This window comes from Capra hircus, chromosome 7 (genome assembly GCF_001704415.2).
Source record: "Capra hircus breed San Clemente chromosome 7, ASM170441v1, whole genome shotgun sequence".
NCBI classification, from domain to species: Eukaryota; Metazoa; Chordata; class Mammalia; order Artiodactyla; family Bovidae; genus Capra; species Capra hircus.
The window spans coordinates 69,878,048-69,897,314 of record NC_030814.1 but is presented as its reverse complement, the minus strand read 5'-3'; the positions used below and the strand labels follow the sequence as shown (position 1 = coordinate 69,897,314).

The window sequence follows — 19,267 nt, the reverse complement described above, 5'->3', positions numbered from 1 at the left end:
TGCTGTCAGAGTCAGAGGGAACATTCATTGAGCAGCAGTTGAATTTCCTCCCTTTTTCTACCCCAGTGGCCGTTGAGGGGAGGCCAGGTATCTCTGGCTGCAAGCAGGCTCAGCTTTGAGAGCTTCAGTTTGGAAAATCCAGTAATGTGAGTAACCGTTAGTCTCTGCTTTTGCCTGTGATGCAAGCCTGTTTGTTCCAAACTGAGACCACATCCTTCCTGCTGGGTTGTGACTGCTATAAATTCGTTTAGTTTCTTCTCTGGCTGTTCCCGAGGATGACGTTTGGGTGAGTCCAGCTCTGGAGCCGGGTGGCTGAAATAGCCTGGGGAAGAGTGGGGAGATTGTTTCAAGGGGCAGAATTTGACTAGAGGTTCCTTCTGCCAGCCTTCAAGTCTATCCTTCAACAATGTTTCTGGAATGTTTCTTTTATGTTTATCAATATTTGGTCGCTATGTGTGCCAGTGCATGTGTGTGGGGAGTGGGGGTCAGGGACAGTGACCATGGCTCACACTCACTCCCCTAGAAAGTGGATAGATGGGATGCATATAAAGAAATGAGCATGTTTAGAAACCAAGGGACAGAGAAGGTAAAGGTCAGGGTGGGGGTGTGCTAAGGTTAGGGATAGGGTAGCACAGAGGAGAGGCAGAGTCCTGATGTGGATGGAAAGATTGATGCAGTGGTACCTGAGAGGGTTGGCAAAGCTGGTCGATCTGTCTGGACTAGCCCCTCTCCTCCTGCCCCCTGCCAAATGCATAGGGGATGGACTTGACAGGGGACGGCAGGGGGTGGGTGATGCATGATGCAAGGAGTGGAGAGGCAGGAATGGAGACAGGAGTGTTGAACATGTTTAAAATGTCTTGAACATTAAACTGGGTTTTTATGAATTCCAGTTTGGAGAGTTCAAAAGCTTCATAAGCTTTCCCTGGTGGCTCAGATGGCAAAGAGTCTGCCTGCAATGCAGGAGTCCTGGGCTCATATGGCTTCTCCCTTCCTATGATCCTTTTCTAAATTCAATAATATGAAGAGATCAATTCCAAACAAAGCCAATGTGCTCACCCATCCAAAATCTAGAAATTGTGTATGATCAAGAGATATAGCAGCTGATTTCAAGTCTTTGTGGAACTTGAAGTCTAGTTAGGAAACCAAGACATTGAACATTACAGTGTGACTGAACACTACTCTGTGTGATAAAACCTGGGAAAGTGCTTTTGTTTTTTAACAATCTGATTTTTGGTTTTCCCTGGTAGCTCAGATGGTTAAGAATCTGCCTGCAATGCAGGATGGGTTTGATCCCTGGATCAGGAAGATCCCCTGGAGAAGGAAATTGCAAACCACTCCAGTATTCTTGCCTGGAGAATTATAAAAGAGCCTGGTGGGCTACAGTCCATGGGGTCACAAAGAGTCGGACACAACTGAGCAACTAACGTTTTCACTTTCATCTATATTTTGTTATCATCTTCAACCATTTTTTCCTCCTATTTGACTGAGATACCTACTGAAATGGTGGAAGAAATGTTCTCATACTTTTAGTGCCGAGAAAAATGCAATGTTAGGGGCATGACTCAGAAATCAGTGACTCTAGTGTAAATCCTGGCTGTGAAACTCTGGGCAAGTCACTTAGCGTAAGACTCAGTTTCTACTTCCATACCACGGAACTAGGAATATAATTTTTCAGTTTTGTGCATCAGTATAGTACCTAACTCATGAGAAGCTCTCAATAAATGTGAGTTCTAATAATTATTATAATTGTGAATTTTGCAAGGAGACATTAAACAAATGTATATATTTATCATTCTTCCTTATCACCCCAAGTTCCATCTCATTTCAGTTTTAATCAATCAATGTGTTGATAAAGGGTTTGTTGCAGATTACGCCTTCCTCTGCATGCTTCTATGTTCTCTTTCCTTCTCTCTAGACATATGCTGTTCTGTTATCACCATAATTACTCATTCCTGGCATCCTTTCTTCTCTTGTCCCTCATTCATCTTTCCTTGGTTCAAAACAGAAACAAGAAACCAGAGTCTTTCAGGTGGAAGGAAGGTAAAAAAATCTTTCCACTCTGCCATTTTATAGATGAGGAACCTGAAGTTGAAAAATAGTGGAGAGATTGCCCAGGGTCATACATAGCCAGTAATCAGTGGGATCAAAGTTCTCTTGGTGATACATCAAGATAGCATCAGGAAGCAGTTTAAGACTACATTGCACTGTTAATGTGATTGTGTTGGTGGTTTTATTTCTCTCCATAGGAGCACCTTTCTTCCATGGCTCAGGACACACACCTGGGTCGAGCCAATAGGAAAACTTTCTGGTAAGAATTTGACTCACTTTTAAAAGCTAAAGATGGCGACTTGTTAGAATCCAGTGATATTTTTTTTCCTTTCAATTTTCTGGGTTTTTGATGCTTTAGTTCTCTCTGAGGGTAAATTTCTGAAAAGACATCTTAACCATATGCTGTTTGCACCACCTAAATTCCAAGTGTGGATTTATGCCCAAGGACTCTGACCAGGTCTGCAGATGATCATGGCAAGTGTCCGCTGCAAGCTGGCTCGTTACCTGGAGGACCTGGAAGACATAGACTTTAAGAAATTCAAGATGCATTTAGAAGACTATCCCAGTCAAAAGGGCTGCACCTCAATTCCTCGGGGTCAGACAGAAAAAGCAGATCATGTGGATATAGCCACCCTGATGATTGATTTTAACGGGGAAGAGAAGGCATGGGCCATGGCCAAGTGGATTTTTGCTGCAATCAACAGGAGAGACCTTTATGAGAAAGCTAAGAGGGATGAGCCAGAATGGGGTGAGTGGAATGAAGACAGTACTTTTTAAAAATCATGATAAAATATACATAAGATAAAATTTACAATCAGAAGTTTTAGTGTATGATGCAGTGCTGGTAAGCTCATTCACACAGTTGTTCAATCAATCTCCAGAACTCTTTTTCATCTTGCAAAACTCCGTACCCAAGAAACAATCTACCCTCCTCTCAGCCCCCGACAACCACTTTCTGTCTCTATGAATTTGACTATTCTAGTACCTTTTATAAGTGAAATCATAGAATATTTGTCTTTTTGTGTAGCAGCATAAACTTCCTCAAGCTTCATGCACATTGTCTCATATGGCAGGATTTCATTCTTTTTTAAGGTGGAATAATATTTTGTGGTATGTGTATACCACAGTTTGTTCATTCATTCATCCATCAATGGACTTTCTAATTGCTTTTAGCTTTTGACCATTGTGAATAATGCTTCTATGAATATGGTTGTACAAATCTCTTTGAGATCTTGCTTTCAATTCTTTTGGGTTTATTTCCAGAAGTGGAATTACTGGCTTATATGGTAATTCTAGTTTAATTTTTTGAGGAATTGCCATGTTCCACAGTAGATGCACCATTTTACATTTCCACTAGCAGTGCACAAGGGTTCTAATTTCTTCACATCCTTACTAACATTTATGTTTTCTTTTTTTGATAGTAGCCGTCCTAATGGGCATGAGATGGTATCTCATTTATATCTCCCTATTGACTAGGGATATTGAACCTCTTCTCATGTGCTTGTTAGTCATTTGCTTATCTTTGGAGAAATGTCTATTCAATTCTTTTCCCATGTTTTAAATGTTTGTCTTTTGCTGTTGACCTTTAGGAGTCCTTTATATATATGTCCTAGATATTAACCTGTTATCAAACATATGATTTGCAAATATTTTCTCCCATTCTGAGGGTTGTCTTTTCACTCTGTTGATGGTATCCTTTGACAAATCCAAGCTGATATGTTTGTTTTTTAATCACTTATTATCTTGGCTTTATCATCTAATTTTTCTTCTCATGATAGTGCTATGAGAAGATGGAGGAAAGCAGTTTTCTTTTTTCTAACTCCTTTAAGGGCTCACATACCCATAAGAACCTTCTTTAATTAGTTACACTTTGTTCATATCTCTCCTGGGCCTGGACTTACTCCAAGTCTTCATCTAGCATCTAAGTATCTACCTGCGTGGTCAGCAGACTTGGATCTCTGCTTCCTATGGCTTGGGGGCAATCTCTCAGCTTATAGAAGTATGTAATTTCTGCAGAAAAGCTTTTCTTATGGCCATTAATTTGGGCATTGGAATTGGTGAAAGAAATCCTTTTCATCTCTGTGGACATATGGTGAGGTTCTTCCTTCTGGCTTGGTGTTCTGAGCAAGGGAAGGGTACAAGAAAGGGCTCAGAGGAACCTAGAAAATCACAAGATGATGATGTTGAGCTAGTGAAAAAGAGTAATAAAAATGAATCAGTGTTTCTGAAACTGACAAAAATGATGGTATATATGTAGTACATCTATGCCATTTGAAGTCAGTTTTATAGACTTAAACTTCTGTTTCTAATGAATTATTTTCTGATTACCCTATTTTTTCTTCTAACCTTGTTTTGTCCACATTGGCATATCTAAAGTTAATTAAAAAGTATTTATACTGCCAAATATAAAATAGATCATCAGATCACAAGCAGAGTGAGGTGGGAAGAAATATGGATCTAATGAGGGAGATAAAAAAATAGGGGCATGAAGGCAGGTGTGTTTATGTGATGTTATAAACAAATTCTGTATAATAGCATAATTATAATTGTATCAGTACTGACATTCTCAATAACCATTTTAAAGTGTAATAATCAAGGTTGCTTCTCTGGTGGCTCAGATGGTAAAGAATCTTCTTGCAGTATGGGAGACCTGAGTTTGATCCCTGGGTTGGGAAGACTGCTTGGAGAAGGGAATGGCAACCCACTCCAGTATTCTTGCTTGGAGAATTCCATGGACAGAGGAGCATGGCAGGCTATATAGTTCATGGGGTCACAAAGAGTCAGACAAGACTGAGGGACTGACACTTTCACTTGCAATCGTGGTTGCAGAAGTAGTTGACTCAGCAGATTTTATGGATTTTATTTATTCCTCACAAGAACCCCTGGAGGCCTGTGCTTTTTCAAATAAGTTGTCAATTTCATTATACTAAGTGAAATAAGCCAATCACAAAAAGACAAATATTCTGTGATTCCATTATAAGAGGTACCTAGAGTAGACAAATTCATAGAGACAAAGTAGTGGTTTCCAGGGGCTGCAAAGAATGGGGAATGGAGAACTGTTGTTTAATGGATATAAAGAATTTCATTTTCACCAGATGAAAAATAATTCTGGAGAATGATTGCAAAACCATGTGAAATGAGCCTGGAAAAAGTTATAGTTGTCCATAGCTCTGTTCTAACCAGAGCCAAGCCTGGATTCAATGCCAAGAGTCTTTGGTGGAATAACCATTATACCATTTGGCTTATACATGTAGGTTTTGGGGGTGGAAGAATTATACCTAGGGTTAGAAGTTTTTGTGTTTTGTGGGCTTTGTTTTTTGTTTCAGGGGGCTGGCTAGTGTTATATTTTAGGTAAAAATTAAATTTTGCTCTTGGTTTGAGTTAATGTTTAGATTTTATTTTGTGGTTTTGTGTGTGGGGGGTTAACAGCATTTGCATTCAGAATAAGTAGATACCTCAGAATCTTTTATATAGCTCTGGAATTCCTGCTCAGCTAAATTTATCTGTCCCATGCATTTGCCCTGGTACCTATCTCTTGTTCTGCTGTGTCTAGTTTCTCCTATAAGATACCTGTTTTGGATGTGTTATTTATTGATTGTTTAGGTCTATAATTCTCAACTGTGGATACATGTGGGGCTTTTAAAATAAAAAGGTGCCTTCTACTTGATACTCTGTAATGACCTATATGGGAGTAGAATCTAAAAACGAATGTATATATATATATATATATATGATTCACTTTTCTGTACAGCAGAAAACTAGCACAGTATTGTAAATCAACTGTACTCCAATAAAAATTATTTTAAAAATAGATAAATATAATGGTGCCTGGGCTCCACCTCAGAGAACTGAAAAAGGATCATTGGGAGTAGAGTCCTAGAATCAATACTTTAAAAACTTTTTAAGTGAATCTGAAGTTAGTCAGAATTCTGAATTAGATATGTCAGATGGGTTATTCTTGCTGTTGAAGATTCCAAATATGGGTCAGATGAATTCCAGGCATTTGGGCTCAAGGGCAGATGATACTGCTGGCCTTTGGCCATCCTGGGGATACCTGAGAGTGTGGGGATAGTCTCAAAACCAGAGCACAAGTGAGGGAGTCTGCCAAAGCTAAATGAGGATGAGAAACTTTGATGCCTCAGATGTTTGCCTTCTGATTTCCAGCCTTGGGAGATAGATTCCAAGACTGGATACAATGAGGACACAATATTAGTTGGTATCCATTGCTTTGAAATTAGGAGTACAGGAATGCCTCCAACTGGACATTCAACTGAGCTGTATTTTGGTTTGGGAGAAGTTCAGGGCAGGTGGCTTTGACCTGTGCCAGGTGTTGGCTATTGGATTTCAATTGCTTTTGCTGTTCAGTCGCTCAGTTGTATCTGACTTTGAGACCCATGGACTGTAGCACACCAGGCTTCCCTGTCCTTCACCATCTTCCAGAGCTTGCTCAATCTCATGTCCATTGAGTCTGTGATACCATCCAATCATCTTGTCCTCTGTCATCCCGTTCTCCTCCTGCCTTCAATCTTTCCCAGCATCAGAGTCTTTTCTAATGAGTTGGCTCTTTGCATCAGGTGGCCAAAGTATTGGAGTTTCAGCTTCAGAATCAGTCCTTCCAATGAATATTCAGGGTTAATTTCCTTTAGGATTGACTGGTTTGAACTTCTTGCAGTCCACAAGACTCTCAAGGGTCTTCTCCAATACCACAGTTTGAGAGCCTCAATTCTTTGGTGCTAAGCCTTCTATATGGTCCAACTCTCACATCCATACATGGTGACTGGAAACACCATCTTTGACTAGATGGACCTTTGTCGTTGGGTGTCAATGACATAACCTTAATCAGGAGTCGTGGTTTTTAACACTTTGTATTTTCTTCCTTTATTTCTCAGAGAATACAAATGTTTCTGTGCTAAGTCAGGAAGAAAGCCTTGAAGAAGAATGGATGGGTTTACTGGGATACCTTTCCAGAATCTCTATTTGTAGAAAAAAAAAAGGTAAGCAATCTCATTGGTACTTCTGATTGGGTTTAGAGACCTGGTTCTGTAGGTACTTGAAGCTCAGAGGGTGGATAACTTGGTGATCCTAACATGTTCCTTGGGGTGAAAAGATCTGTCTTAGGAAATCCACTTTAGCTTAAGAAATAGATGCATGTTTCACTGCTTGCAGTCCCAGAACCATGGATGGGCAACTGAATGTTTCAGGCTTTATAGGGCATGAGCTGCAGACTACGTAAAGGAGTAAGATTGAATGAAAAAGGACTTTCTGGCCAGGGCCAATGCATATGGCACTTTGCTGTTCTTCTGTTCAACTGTGTCTAGGAAGATTTTGACACCCTGTATTTTCTGGGGCTATCCATACCCCAGGCAGTGGTGAGAAACTGCAACTCCCATTCTTCAATATCAGTTTTCATTCCTTAGAGACCACCAGCCCCTATGATAGCTTGTCTCTGTTGATGTGATCAAGCTTCTTCTGAGGTCTAACTTTCTGTCTCTGACATAGATTACTGTAAGAAGTACAGAAAATATGTGAGAAGCAAATTCCAGTGTATTGAAGACAGGAATGCCCGTCTGGGTGAGAGCGTGAACCTCAACAAACGCTTCACCAGGCTGCGTCTCATCAAGGAACACAGGAGCCAACAGGAGAGGGAGCATGAGCTCCTGGCCATTGGTAGGACTTGGGCCAAGATACAGGATAGCCCCGTGAGTTCCGTGAACTTGGAATTGCTGTTTGATCCTGAGGATCAGCACTCTGAGCCTGTGCACACAGTGGTGTTCCAGGGAGCAGCGGGCATTGGGAAAACAATACTGGCCAGGAAGATCATGTTGGACTGGGCCTCAGAGAAACTTTACCAGGATAGATTTGACTATTTGTTTTACATTCACTGCCGGGAGGTGAGCCTTGGGACTCAGAGGAGCCTGGGGGACCTGATCGCCAGCTGCTGCCCTGGCCCAAACCCACCCATAGGCAAGATTGTAAGCAAGTCTTCCAGGATCCTCTTCCTCATGGACGGCTTTGACGAGCTGCAAGGTGCCTTTGATGAGCACACAGAAGCACTCTGCACAAACTGGCAGAAGGTGGAGCGGGGAGACATTCTCCTGAGCAGCCTCATCAGAAAAAGACTGCTTCCTGAGGCCTCCCTCCTCATCACCACAAGACCTGTGGCCCTGGAGAAACTTCAGCACTTGCTGGGCCAGGCTCGTCATGTGGAGATCCTGGGTTTCTCAGAGGCCAGGAGGAAGGAATATTTCTTAAAGTATTTCTCAGATGAGCAGCAAGCAAGGGAAGCCTTCAGGCTGATTCAGGAGAATGAGATTCTCTTCACCATGTGCTTTATTCCTCTGGTTTGCTGGATTGTGTGCACTGGGCTGAAACAGCAGATGGATAGTGGCAAGAGTCTTGCTCGGACATCCAAGACCACCACTGCAGTGTATATCTTCTTCCTCTCCAGTTTGTTGCAATCTCAGGGAGGGAGCCAGGAGAACCACAACTCTGCTACCCTCTGGGGTCTCTGTTCATTGGCTGCAGATGGAATCTGGAACCAAAAAATCCTATTTGAGGAGTGCGATCTCAGAAATCATGGCCTGCAGAAGGCAGATGTGTCTGCTTTCTTGAGAATGAACCTGTTCCAAAAGGAAGTGGACTGCGAGAAATTCTACAGCTTCATCCACATGACTTTCCAGGAGTTCTTTGCTGCCATGTACTACCTGCTAGAAGAAGACAATCATGGGGAGATGAGGAACATGCCTCAGGCTTGTTCAAAACTTCCCAACCGAGATGTGAAGGTCCTTCTCGAAAACTATGGCAAATTCGAAAAGGGATATCTGATTTTTGTTGTCCGTTTCCTCTTTGGCCTTATAAACCAGGAGAGGACCTCCTACTTAGAGAAAAAACTGAGTTGTAAGATCTCTCAGAAAATCAGGCTAGAGCTGCTGAAATGGATTGAAGCAAAAGCCAAGGCCAAGACACTACAGACTGAGCCCAGCCAGCTGGAATTGTTCTATTGTTTGTATGAGATGCAGGAGGAGGACTTTGTGCAAAGGGCGATGGGCCATTTCCCCAAAATTGAGATCAAGCTGTCCACTAGAATGGACCATGTGGTTTCTTCTTTTTGTATTGAGAACTGTCGCCATGTGGAATCCCTTTCCCTGAGGTTGCTCCATAACTCACCCAAGGAGGAAGAAGAAGAGGAGGAAGTTAGACACTCTCATATGGACCATTCTGTTCTCTCTGATTCTGAGGTTGCATATTCTCAGGGGTAAGGAGATCTTGCTTCAGGCAATTGGTACTGTATGTCTTCTACTTTCTAGTCATCTGATTCTTGGCACTTGCTCTCTCCCCTTTGTTTTCAACAGTCTTGCAAATGCAGTTTCCACAGCTTCAAAACAATGCGATCATTGCTAATTTCTACCAGACCCCTTCATTGGCAGATAGTGACTAGTAGAGGAAGAGTAGGTGGACAAATGACATGAGAAAAAAACCAATGAAACAATAAGCAAATGTTTGGTGGATACCAATTTAGCACAATGTGTTATGTGAAAAAAAAATAATGGAAGAAAATGTTCATAAACTCAAATTGCTTCTAATTTACTTGGGACTTTATTGCTTAATAGCCTGTCACCTAAGGGGCAGAACAACCAGTATGACTCTGTCCAGGAACACAGAGGACAGAGGACCTTAGTGTGGGATGCTTGGGGGAGATTTCTTGGAGGAGTGAAGTTTGAGCTTGCCTTGAAAGATTGGCAGAATGTAGGTAGGTGGCAGAGAAGGAAAAGGAATCTTTTATTACCTAGACAATCTCTTTAAAAAAATAATTAATTTATTTTTGGCTACACTAGGTCTTGCTGTGTGTGGGGTTTCTCTCGTTGCTGCAAGTAGAGGCCAATCTCTAGTTGTGGTGCGCAGGCTCCTCATTGGGGTGGCTTCTCTTATTGTAGAGCACAGGCTCTAGGCATACAGGCTTCAGTAGTTGTGGCACGTGGGCTTAATTGGCCTGTACGGATGGAATCTCTCAGGAAGAGGGATGGAACTCACGTCACCTGCATTGGCAGGCAGATTCTTCACCACTGGATCACCAGAAAATCCTGGCAGTGGGGTCTTATATGAAGGAGATATGAATGTGGTCTGAAGAAGAGTATTTATGTAGGAGAAAATGGGGAGGGACATGGCTTCACTGGAACAACCAATGAGGAGAAATAGGGCTGGGAAGGAGAGAGAGCTCCAAGGCCCTCACCTTGTGCTTGCAGCCAGGCATTTGTCAACAGCTAGGGCTTCCCTGGTGGCTCAGATGGCAAAAAATCTGTCTGCAAAGCAGGAGACCCTGGTTTGTTCCCTGGGTCAGAAAGACCCCCTGAAGAAGGGTATGGCAACCCACTCCACTATTCTTGCCAGGAGAGTTCCATGGACAGAGGAGCCTGGTGACCTACAGTCCATGGGATCACAAAGAGTTATACATGGCTGAAGAACTAACACTTTCATTTGTCAACAGCACCCACTTCAAGGTCTGTTTACTCAGTTGCTAGAGGGTTGGAAGTCAGTTGTGTGTGTTCATTGGAAGGGTTGAATTCCTTGACTTCTAAATCTTTGGGCAGAAACTACCACAGCTTCAGTGGCTGTGGGGAGGTGTCTGCTCTGTGAAGGCTTGGGTTTGACCTCTATAGGGGATATTTGACATGGGACAAAATTAAGGAGAAAAGGAGCTGGCACTTTCACTGGCAGCAATAAGCTTTTAGCTCCCTCTCTTTTCCTTGGCACTGCTACCGGGATGACTTTTCTATTTATTGTTGGGTCATCAAGGACTACCTGCTGAGGCTTCAGTAGTGGCTAAGACCCAGGTTCTGTTCACAACAACTTACAGTTGGGTTGTGGGGTGAGGCAGGAATCCAGGGCTGTTGGTAGAGGGGGTGGGCTTTGGCAAGAATATTGGTGCAATGCATCTGAAGCATGCAGGGGGAGCACTTGACCAGCTGGATCCTGAAGGATGGAGTATGAAAGAGCCAAGGATGTGCAAGGGGTAGCCCAGACCAAGGGGACAGTGGGTTCAGAGTGGGATGGGAAAGCAGGGTACATTTTAACAATGGCAAATAGTTCAGAATAGCTAGAGAGAAGATGGAAGAGGGAGGAGCGAGAGCAGGCGGCACTACAGCACCTACAAAAGAGCCTGATATAGTTTGCAAATTCTGTGAACTTTCATTTTCAGTCTTTAGAAAGAAGCATGTATGTTATGACTGCAAGAAAGATTTTCGCTTAGTTTGTTCAGTCTTATAACTAAGATCTCCGTAGATGTTCCACTTGTCACTTATTACAAGAGATGGCCTTTCAGTGCTCTCAGTTAATGCAACTGAAAGTGAAGGATCTGTGGCAGTATCTCATCCTTAGACGCATACCAATTGATACCTGTCGAGAGAAAGAAGACTTGTAGATTTGGTACTGTGCCACCAGGGGCTCAGTTCTGAGGACAACCTGGACATGAACAATCTGAATTCCTCAAGGTCCCAGACTTCTAGCTTTTTTACATATTGATTTTTTTTTTTTTCGAACTATACAGCCCTGTCTGCTACCATGTCTTGAGACATCTCACTAGGGCACTAAAAATGAAGCTCAGAAAACAAGACACCTGACTAAGATCACAGGATTGCAAAGAAGGCTGGCAGAAACTCAGACTAAAACCTTGAAGAAAAGCCTTATGCCCATCATGGTAGAAGACAGCTACCTTCTTCGGAGGACAGGAGCTTGCTTAGTGTGTTGTAGAGCCTTCGAAGGACTAGCAGCATGAGCACCCCCCTGGTGCCTGTTAGAAGTGAAGGATTGCAGCCCTGATCCTAGACCCACAGAATCAGAATTTTCATTTTAACAGGAGTAGCACTTTGGAATCACCTGGTAGTCTTAAAAATATCAATATGCTTGGTCCTACCTCAGAGATTCTGGCTTTATTCCTATGATGTGGCCTGGCATAGGGATTTTTGTGATCACTATTGATGCTATTATGCAGCTAATGTAAGAACCAGCCTCTGGGTCATTTAGCAGAGTGTCCAGGGCCATGGGCAGGGTAGCCAATTGATGAAGGAGGAGAAGGATTCCTGAGGGAGGAACCAGAGGCTCTTTACAGTCAGCCAAAGTCACAGGCTGTTTTGTACTTTTAAGAATATATTTTTTTTCATTGAGATATAGTTGATGTACAATGTTTCCAGTGTATAACATAGTGATTCATAATTTTTTAAAAATTGTTTTTTTAATTAAAAAAATTTTAAATTGAAGGATAATTGCTTTACAATATTGTGTTGGTTTCTGCCATATATCAACATGAATCACCCATAGGTATACATGTGTCCTCTGCCTCTTGAACCTCCCGCCCACCTCCCTCCCCATCCCACCCCTCTAGGTTGTCACAGAGCCCCCAGTGTGAGTTCCCTGAGTAATACGGCAAATACCCATTGGCTACCTATTTTACATATAGTGATTCATTATTTTTAAAGGTTACATTCTATTTATAGCTATTGGCGATATTCCTTGTGTTGTACAACTTATTCTTGTGTTTTATTTATTTTACTCATAGTAATTTGTACTTCTTTTTTTAACTTTTTGTTTTGTATTGAGATATAGCTAATTAACAAACAATGTTGTGATAGTTTCAGGTGAAAAGAGAAGGGACTCAGCCATATATATACATGTATCCATTTTCTCCCAAACTTCCCTCCCATCCTGGCTTTCATACAGCATTGAGCAGAGTTTCATGTGCCATGCAAGTAGATCCTTCTTGGTTATCTATTTTGAATATAACAGTGTGCACATGTCCATTTCAAACTCCCAAATTATTCTCTCCCCTCATCCTTTTCCCATTTTAGTTTTTTAAATTTAAGTATAGTTGATTTGCAATGTCATATTAGTTTTAAATCTATTGCACAGTGATTCAGTTATATATATATATAATATATATATGTTATATATATATGTATATATACAGATACTTTTTCAGATTATTTTCCAAATAGGTTGTTACAGGTTATTATAACAATACTGTATACCTGTGCTATACAGTAGAACCTTGTTGGTTATCTATTTTATATATAGTAGTGGTGGTGGCTTAGTTACTGTCGTGTCTGAATCTTTGTGACTCCATGGACTTTAGCCTACCAGGCTCCTCTGTCCATGGGATTTTCCAGGCAAGAATACCGGAGTGGGTTGGCAGTTCCTTCTCCAGGAGATCTTCCCGACCCAGGGATCGAACCCACATCTCCTGCTTGACAGGGGCCTTCTTTACCACTGAGCCACCTGGGAAGCTGTATACAGTAGTATGCGTATGTTAATCCCAATCTCCTAATTTATCCCTCCTCTCCCCTCCCCTTTGATAACTGTAATTTTGTTTTCTATGTCTGTGAGTCTTTTTCTGTTTTGTAAATAAGTTTATTTGTATTATTTTTTAGATTCCACATATAAGTAATATCGTATACTATAATACCCTCAAGTCCATCCAAGCTGTTGCAAATGACAAATTTTCATTATTTTTGTATTTTTCAATTGGAAAATAATTGCTTTACAATGTTGTGTTGGTTTCTGCCATACATCAACATGAATCAATCATACCTCTCTCTATATATATCCCTTCTCTCTTGAGCCTCCTCACTCCCATCCTACCCTTTAGGTTGTCACAGAGTGCCAGGCTGGGCTCCCTGTGGTAGATAGCTATTTCCCACTGATTATTTATTTGACACGTGTTAGTGTATATATGTCAAAGCAAGCTCTGGGAGTTGGTGATGGACAGGAAAGCCTGGTGTGCTGAAGTCCATGGGGTCACAAAGAGTCGGACATGACTGACTAAGCAACTGAACTGAACCAAACCGATATGTCAATGCTACTTTCTCAATTTGTCCCACCCTCTCCTCCTGCTGTGTCCGCAAGTCCATTCTCTATGTCTGTGTCTCCATGGCTGAGTAGTATTCCATTGTGTGTGTGTGTTTGTGTATGAATATAACCTTTTTTATCTATTCATCACAGGCTCTTTTTCTTTTCAAAATTAATTTATTTATTTTAATTGGAGGCTAATTACTTTACAATATTGTAGTGGTTTTTGCCATACATCGACATGAACCAGCCATGGGTGCACATGTGTTCCCCATGCTGAACCCTCCTCTCACCTCCCTCCTTATCCCATCCCCCAGGGTCATCCCAGTGCACCAGCCCTGAACACCATGTCTCATGTATTGAACTTGAACCGGTGATCTGCTTCACATATGATAATATACACGTTTCAACGCTGCCCTCTCAAATCATCCCACCCTTGCCTTCTCCCAAAGAGCCCCAAAAGACTGTTCTTTATATCTGTGTCTCTTTTGCTGTCTCGCATATAGGGTCATTGTTACCATCTTTCTAAATTCCATATATATGTGTTAATATACTGTATTGGTGTTTTTCTTTATGACTTACTTCATTCTGTATAATAGGTTCCAGTTTCATCCACTTCATTAGAACTGATTCAAATGCATTCTTCTTAATGGCTGAGTAATATTCCATTGTGTATATGCACCACAGCTTTCTTATCCATTCATCTGCCAGTGGGCAGCTAGGTTCCTTCCATGTCCTGGCTTTTGTAAACAGTGCTGCTATGAACATTGGGATACATGTGTCTCTTTCAATTCTGGTTTCCTTGGTGCATCACAGGCTCTTTTAATCATAAAATGTGCAGAACAGCCTTACCAGGGCTCCTCTGGCCTTTTACATTCCTCAGGGCCCAATCTTTGGTTCTGTGACTCATTTCTTAATTCCTAGGATGCCTTTGCAGTAGTGTCAGCCACTCCTGGCCCCAACTTCAGTTTGCTATTCTTAGAGATTCACTTTGTTTTCTCTTCTTCCTTCCTTCCAATTTCTAGATTGGTGAACTATTTGACCTCCAGCATTTGCAGGGGAATCTTCTCAGTCCTGAGCAATAACTGGAATCTCACTGAATTGAACCTCAGTGGCAATACCCTGGGAGACCCAGGCATGAAGGTGTTATGCGAAACACTCCAACAACCTGGCTGTAACATTCGTAGACTGTGGTAAGAATGTGTGTGTGTATATGTGTGTATGTGTATGTGAGAAAGGGAGAAAGGGAGAAGAAGGACCATTTTAGCAGTTTATTAATTTTCTAAGGCTGGCATAACCAAGTACCACAGAGTGGGAGACTTAAATATAGAAATTAACTTTCTCACAATCGTGGGAGCTGGAAGTCCAAGAGGAAGTTGTCAGAAGTGTTGGTTTCTTCTGCTGCTTCTCTCCTTGGCTGTAGATCGCTGTCCTCTCCCTGTGTCTTCACGTGGTCTCTCTGTGTGTCTGATCTCTTCTCGTACAAGGACACCAGTCATGCTGGGTTAGGGCCTGCCCTAATGACCTCATTTTAACTTAATTACCTTTTTAAAATCCAATTTAGTTATATTCTAAGGTGCTAAGGGTTGAGACTTCAACATAAACTTTTTTGGGGGGACACAGCTCAGCCTATTACAGATGGAAGGCCAAATGGTTTGGAGGACAGTTATTTGAGAAGTTTCGGATGGGGAAGAATAAAGGGGAACTGAAAATAAGTCATTTGTTGGTGGTAGGAAAGGGCATGACTTTTAGTGTCTTCCGTATCTTCATTAGTCACACTTACAGATGAGAATAGAAGAGTTCCATGAAATATAGAAATGGCTACCTGAGCTGGAACCCATCAAAATATTTTGCGTGGATTAAATTGTCACAGGGCATGTCTTGTGGGTCTATAATAAAGTGCTTGCTATGAGCCCACACTGTGACAAACACCCCCTCCTAACAACACAAGAAATGACTCTACACATGGACATCACCAGATGGCCACACTGAAATCAGATTGATTATATTCTTTGTAGCCGCAGATGGAGAAACTGTACAGTCAGCAAAAACAAGACCAGGAGCTGACTGTGGCTCAGAACATGAACTCCTTATTGCCAAATTCAGACTTAAATTGAATAAAGTAGGGAAAACTAGTAGACAATTCAGGTGTGACCTAAATCAAATCCCTTATGATTATACAGTGGAAATGAGAAATAGATTCAAGGGATTAGGTCTGATAGACAGAGTGCCTGAAAAACTATGGACAGAGGTTTGTGACATTGTACAGGAGGCAGTGATCAAGACCATTCCCAAGAAAAAGAAACACAAAAAGGCAAAATGGTTGTCTGAGGAGACCTTACAAATAGCTGAGAAAAGAAGAAAAGCTAAAGGCAAAGGAGAAAAGGAAAGATATACCCATTTGAATGCAGAGTTCTAAAGAAGAGCAAAGAGAGATAAGAAGCCTTCTCCAGTGATCAATGCAAAGAAATAGAGGAAAAAAATAGAATGGAAAAGACTAGAGATCTCTTCAAGAAAATTAGAGATACCAAGGAAACATTTCATGCAAAGATGGGCTCGATAAAGGACAGAAATGGTATGGACCTAACAGAAGCAGAAGATATTAAGAAGAGGTGGCAAGAATACACAGAAGAACTGTATAAAAAAGATCTTCATGACCAAGATAATCACAATGGTGTGATCACTCACCTAGAGCCAGACATCCTGGAATGTGAAGTCAAGTGGGCCTTAGAAAGCATCACTACGAACAAAGCTAGTGGAGGTGATGGAATTACTGTTGAGCTATTTCAAATCCTAAAAGATGATGCTGTGAAAGTGCTGCACTCAATATACCAGCAAATTTGGAAAACTCAGCAGTGGCCACAGGACAGGAAAATGTCAGTTTTCATTCCAATCCCAAAGAAAGGCAATGCCAAAGAATGCTCAAACTACCAAACAATTGCACTCATCTCACATGCTAGAAAAATAATGCTCAAAATTCTCCAAGTCAGGCTTCAACAGTATGTAAACCATGAACTTCCAGATGTTCAAGCTGGATTTAGAAAAGACAGAGGAACTAGGGATCAAATTGCAAATACCTGTTGGATCATAGAAAAAGCAAGAGAGTTCCAGAAAAACATCTGCTCTATTGACTATGCCAAAGTCTTTGACTGTATGGATCACAACAAACTGTGTAAAATTCCTAAAGAGGTGGGAATACCAGACCACCTTACCTACCTCCTGAGAAATCTGTATGTAAGTCAAGAAGCAGTAGTTAGAACCACACATGGAACAACAGACTGGTTCCAAATTGGGAAAGGAGTAAGTCAAGGCTATATATTGTCACCCTGCTTATTTAACTTATATGCAGAGTACATCATGCGAAATGCTGGGCTGGATGAAGCACAAGCTGGAATCAAGAGTGTTTGGAGAAATATCATAACCCTAGATACACAGATGACACCACCCTTATGGCAGAAAGCAAAGAAGAACTAAAGAGCCTCTTGATGAAAGTGAAAGAGGACAGTGAAAAAGTTGGTTTAAAACTCAACATTGAAAAACTGAAGATCATGGTATTCGATCCCATCACTTCATGGCAAATAGATGGGGAAACACTGGAAATATGACAGATTTTATTTTCTTGGGCTCCAAGATCAATGCAGGTGGTGACTGCAGCCATGAAATTAAGACGCTTGCTCCTTGGAGAAAAGCTATGACCAATCGGTACAGGATATTAAAAAGCAGAGACATTACTTTGTGACAAAGGTCTGTCTAGTCCAAGCTATGGTTTTTCCAGTAGTCATGTATGGATATGAGAGTTGGACTATAAAGAAAGCTGAGGGGCAAAGAATTAATGCTTTTGAACTGTGGTGTTGGAGAAGACTCTTGAGTGTCCCTTAAACTGCAAGGAGATTCAACCAGTCCATCCTAAAGGAAATCAGTCCTGAATATTCATTGGAAGGACTGATGCTGAAGCTGAAACTCCAATACTTTGGCCACCTGATGCAAAGAACTGACTCATTTGAAAAGACCCTGATGCTGGGAAAGGTTGAAGGCAGGAGGAGAAGGGGATGACAGAGTATGAGATTGGTGAGATGGCATCACCGCTCAATGGACATGAGTTGGAATAAACTCCGGGAGTTGGTGATGAACAGGGAGGCCTGGTGTGCTGCAGTCCATGGGGAAGCAGAGTTGGACACGACTGAGAAACTGAAGTGATGAGCCCACACTGTGAATTAGACTCACATGCCCTGAATCAAGTACATAGTTGTACGGGCCATCCCTCAACCCTCCTGCATCACAAATCTGGACTTCACAGCCAGTTTTAAAGCCCACCACCTCAGGACATTTTCATACCTTTCTGTGTTGCTCTTAATAACCACCCTATCACCAGTCTTCTTAATTTCACCCTTGTACAAGCCATTTTCTACTTTTCCTCATTCTCATTTTGTTACCATCCATCCAGGGTCCTTAGACTTTTTTTTTTTTTTGACTGTGCCATGCAGTATAAGGGATCTTAGTTCCCTGACCAGGGATTGAGCCCATGTCCTCTGTAGTAGAAGTGGAGTCTTAACCACTGAATCACCAGGCAAGTCCCTTAGACTCTTTTTGCCTTTTGTTTGGCTACACCACTGGGCATGTGGGATTTTAGTTCCCTGACCAGGAATTGAACTCATGTTCCCTGCTTTGGAAGTGCAGAGTCTTAATCACTTGACTGCCAGGAAAGTCCTCCCATAGACTCTTTAATCAATAGAAATCAGTAAAATGCCAGATAAGAAACTTTAAGTTAAGTAAATAAGGAAGTAAAGCCATGGCTTTACTGGGGGTAGTGTTGCTGCATGAGGGAGCAAAAACAAGTAAAGGTACCCTTGCTGGCTCTCTGAGGTAGGGTGAGTTAGTTTCTTAAACACAGTGAGGGTAGGGGCAGATCAGTGGGTGGGACCAGAGGAATGGCTTAGGTGGTCTGCTCACCCCCTCAGTGGTACTGTGTGCAGGGATCATGTGCAGTTACCCTACTTTGCTCCTGGTACTTCAGAAATGGCAGTTGGGATTTTGGCCTTTTTGTATCTTTTTATTCATAATTTGCCTCAACTATGCATGCATGCATTTATTTTTAGTCCCTTATAGTTTCTTTCTTTCTTCCTTTTTAATATCCCTTTTCTTGCACTACCTTGTGTGGCCTTGTATTCCCCTACATAAGAATTGTGGAGTCCTAACTACTGGACCACCAGGGAATTCCTCTCTTATTGTTTCTTTTGTATTCTATTGCCCGAGGAGACTTTCATCCAGGTGCAAGCACTGCAGTAAAGGGTCCCAGGCCCCAGCCTGTCTCAACTCCAGCAGCCCAGATCCGATAACCACAATTATCTGCTTAGATATTGCAATGCCCTCCAAGACCACT

At 41.8% G+C, this 19,267-nt stretch overlaps 1 protein-coding gene across 1 annotated transcript in view; it reads left to right on the top strand.

Moving 5' to 3' along the window:
• NLRP3 (NLR family pyrin domain containing 3) overlaps positions 249–19,267 on the top strand; it is a 47,608-nt gene continuing 28,589 nt past the window's right edge. Inside the window, exons 1-6 of the mRNA XM_005682796.3 lie at positions 249–286; positions 2,247–2,308; positions 2,495–2,797; positions 6,939–7,043; positions 7,549–9,304; positions 14,913–15,080. Coding sequence (XP_005682853.1) covers positions 2,515–2,797; positions 6,939–7,043; positions 7,549–9,304; positions 14,913–15,080 — 2,312 coding nt within the window. The 5' untranslated portion in view covers positions 249–286; positions 2,247–2,308; positions 2,495–2,514. The remainder of the gene's footprint in view (positions 287–2,246; positions 2,309–2,494; positions 2,798–6,938; positions 7,044–7,548; positions 9,305–14,912; positions 15,081–19,267) is intronic.